The sequence below is a fragment of the Nannospalax galili genome, unplaced genomic scaffold (assembly GCF_000622305.1).
Source record: "Nannospalax galili isolate Female #2095 unplaced genomic scaffold, S.galili_v1.0 scaffold7, whole genome shotgun sequence".
Taxonomy (NCBI): Eukaryota; Metazoa; Chordata; class Mammalia; order Rodentia; family Spalacidae; genus Nannospalax; species Nannospalax galili.
This window is the reverse complement of record NW_008359081.1, coordinates 10,523,796-10,527,883: the sequence shown is the minus strand read 5'-3', so window position 1 is coordinate 10,527,883 and position 4,088 is coordinate 10,523,796. Positions and strand designations below refer to the sequence as shown.

General features: G+C 32.8%; 1 protein-coding gene across 1 annotated transcript in view; it reads left to right on the top strand.

Annotated features, from left to right (window-relative positions):
• The window catches only part of Dmd (dystrophin), a 2,373,110-nt gene that overhangs the window by 1,069,437 nt on the left and 1,299,585 nt on the right, over window positions 1-4,088 (top strand). The window contains exon 39 of the mRNA XM_017795501.2: window positions 1,672-1,809. Coding sequence (XP_017650990.1) covers window positions 1,672-1,809 — 138 coding nt within the window. The remainder of the gene's footprint in view (window positions 1-1,671; window positions 1,810-4,088) is intronic.

The window sequence follows — 4,088 nt, the reverse complement described above, 5'->3', positions numbered from 1 at the left end:
AAATTTCTGTCTGGCTTGACTGTTTCTGCATCACATCCCTATGCACTGAGTTTTGATTTATACTGCCTTCACTTCTTTTGCCCTCTTCCACTGCAGTCACCTCTGTGGCATTCTTTACCTTTATATTTATCACGCTAGAGTTTTTTAGAGCCATATTTTTGCTAGAGATTTCTTAGAGAGTGCCTAAAAATGGCATTCAAAGGCAACATACAAATTTTAAATATGAGATATGTGAAGAAATTGGAGAACTATTTCCACCCAACACTTTTAGCTCCCACTGGTATTCATTCTAATTTCCTGAAGGTGCTTCAATCAGTCCCCCTGTGCGTGAGATTTAGTGGCCGTCCCAACTCGGCTCATGGAAAGAAGGTCAGGAAGACACCTTCAGAAATTCTGAATTCCAGCTACCTGGACTTCATGTCAAAGAAGAGAGGGCAGGGAAAAGAATGGGAAAAGTGCTGCTTACCAGTTGGCTGACTGTCTACCATGCCATAGAGTCCTCACCTGGTTGTGGTGAAACAAATGACATGGGCTCTTTATGTTTGTTTCTGTTCTTAGCCATTAAAATTCCTTCAGAATATTAAGAGGTATATTAAAATAGTCTTTTATAAACTATAAGAAAATACTTCATTGTTGTGAATTTCGTTAGACTATTCATTGATGAATATGAAAAATATCCCATTTCCTCTCAACACATTGGAAGGATTTTTGGTTATATTTTGAAATCTAAAAACATATGCATATATTGCATTTATTGCCACACATAATGATATACACATATACATACGTCTGTCTTTTGAAGTTTTTCTATCATTTATCTTGTCTGATTGGCATACCTGGATACCATTGCATGGTAAGCCTCCTTAACACTAAATAATACTAAATAAGTTATAATAACTATTATAACAGTAAATAAGGGTTCATATTTGGGGCTGAAAGACAGTAAACTAGAGAGTCACTATGTAAGTGTGTACAATGATAGTATATAGGCACTAATTCAAATATTTCTAAGTAAACAACATTTAACCATTGTTCTTGGAGTAGAAAACAAAATGAAAACTGAAATGTTTAAATTTATTTCAGCACATATTCCATGCTATTTTATTTACTTGAATAGCACTATCATATAATATTTTAGAAATGAATTATTTGCTATATCTGAAAATTTCCTAGCTGATTTTTTGGATGTCTTAAACTTGTGCATTGTTTTAAATATAAAACATAGATATCACATAAAATTATTTTATTTTTAAAATACATATCCACTTAATAGAATGTTCAGATCTAGTTTGGTTAACATTGTAAATAACAAGAATAGTTTATCTCTTCATACATTTTGAATTTTTATATCTATAATATAAATCAAACCTGGAGGAATACTTTTACAGTCAAACAACTTGTATTATAATAAAATGTCTTCTCCCCACCCATCTTCCTAAATATGCCCGACAAAATGTGTTCTTTAAAAGAGATTGAAATTTTCTTGTTTTATACCTAAGATGCAAAATGTAAAAGAAAAAATATAAGGACAGTATTTTATAAAAGAATTCCCTAAAAGTTTCAAATTGGATTCTTGTGTGCATTTAAATAACATGTTTTATTGTCTCTGTTAACAATCTGCAGCCTTTTCAAATCCAAAGTATGAAGATTCTGCTTGTTGTTTTTAATCAGAGTGAAGACAATGAGGGTACGGTAAAAGAATTGCTGCAAAGAGGAGACAACTTACAACAAAGAATCACAGATGAGAGCAAGCGAGAGGAAATAAAGATAAAACAGCAGCTGTTACAGACAAAACATAATGCTCTCAAGGTATTAGAGCTAAAATTATAACTTTTCTGTGTTTTGTATATAGAATAAAATATAGTGTGCATAAATAAAATGTGTTTAGAATGTTAGTTAACAGAACTTTACTTTTTCCCCCCTCTTCAATATGTGTGCTTAAGGATTTGTTTGTATGTTACCTGGATTTGAAAGATGTGCAGCTTAAATTTTGTATTGCTTTTTTTTTCAGACAGTTATTTTTCTGAATAATATTGAAAGTTATCCAAATGTATCACTTGCAGTATTTATACATTGATTTTCTAATATTTCAATAAGCTGCTTTTGTGTTTGTGTTGATAAAATTATTTGTCCTGAGTACCAGAACAACCAATATTTTCTCCACTGTTTCAGTTTCTTTAAACTATGTCTAATATTTTGTTACCCTATTTCTTTAATAGGAAATAAATTTCCCTCATTTAAAGAATAGACCTAAGCCAGGCATAAGCCAGGCGTAAGCCAGGCGTGGTGGCACATGACTATATTCCCAGCACTCAGGAGGCAGAGGCAGGCAGATCTCTGTGATTTCAAGGCCAGCATGGTCTGTATAGCTAGCTCCAGGTCAGCTGTGGCTACAGGGAGACCCTGTCTCAAAAAGACCAAAGGAAAAAAAAAAAAAAAAAAGAAATAAAAGGGAAAAATAAATAAAAAATAGAATTTACTGTGCTTATGAGACACCCTGAAATTAACATGTACAAGAGTTCAATTTCGTTTATATAGGAATCTTGAAAAGTACTCTTTATACCCTTTAAGAACGTCTACCCACATATTAAACATCAGTAATATTGATGTGAACTACTATCCTTGTGCATCATCCAGTTTGCTCAGGAAGAGTGGAATAAACTCTTCAGTTATTACTAATACTAACAAGGTAGTTCTTGAGATAACCACAGGCATGTCGTAAATTTTGTGAAACTAATTTTTGACTGATTATTTAATACTTTTTTTTGGTAAAAGTTTTCATTGTAAATCACTTCTTTAGATCTATATAGCTTTTTTGTAAAGGTTTTCATTGTAAATAACTTTTTTAGATTTATATAGCTGTGTAGGTAGATCTGCCTAGTAGGTGGATGGAGTCTGCTTTCCATATGCAAATAAGAGGATCAAACACTTTTCCCTATAGTCAACCAAATAAACACTGCTGAGAATGTAATTATACAATATTGTGCCTGCAAGGAACCCACAAGGAAAGTCTAATTGGCCAGCAGGTGTTCTGAAGGTAACTGCTGATAAATGTAGTAAATAGAAAAGACCTCTTCCTTGAGGGGAATGCAGGAGCAAATCATAATGTGCTCGGAGAATCAGAAAGCTGTGTAATTCACAACCTACTGACTGTGACCAAGTTTTCAGATTATCCAATAGTCACATGAGAATATTTTTCCTATCAGTCAGCAGTATTTGAGTTCATCTGCCGTATATCTAACAAATATGTATGCCATTCTAAATATCATTATGCACTACACATCACCTCGTCGCAAAGAAATCAAGAGATTCGGATTTATGACCACCAAGCCCTTTCTCACTGCAAAGATGAGCATTATATCATAAGCTCAAATCTCATTCACAGGACTGGTTGTTGGTACCTTTTAAAAAAGCAGGATTCCATCTGACTCATCCTAGGCATGTATTACCTCTATAGGAAGTTTTGAAATGACATATAAAATGCAAACTGCAGTAATTTTAAATCCCCAATTTGAATCAAAATGGAAAATGAACTGTAGATGATTCCTGCAAATATATGCTACAAGTGATTAACAAAAATCAACTTTGCTTGATGAACTAACTCATACCAAATACAGATACTGTGTTAACCTGCCTAGTAGTTGTAGCTCAATTCTTGCAAATTATTTCAAAAGAGGTTAAAATGTTCCCAAACACTCATTTTCAGATTTTCTTTGATATTAGTTTCTTTTGTTCATGGTAAGCATATACATAAAAAGCCTAATTGTTACTTCTTTGAGGGAATGAAAGCTGCTTCCATGAAGTACAAAGTGGCATTTCAGCTAATTAGATTGATTAAGAAAGATACTGAGAATGCTTGTAGGTACCAGTTGTTCGATTTTTTTCCTCCTTTGATAATTTATTAAAATACTCACCCTGATTTATATCACCACATGGTTGCAAATTATATGCTTTCTTTTTTAGTAGTTGATCCTTTATACTTTGAATGTGATTTAGTACAATAAGGAAATGTTGGGTAAACAAGCATTCAAAGAAAGTGCATTCTAAAATTTAATTTGTCATTTTCATGTATCCACCAGAATAACAGT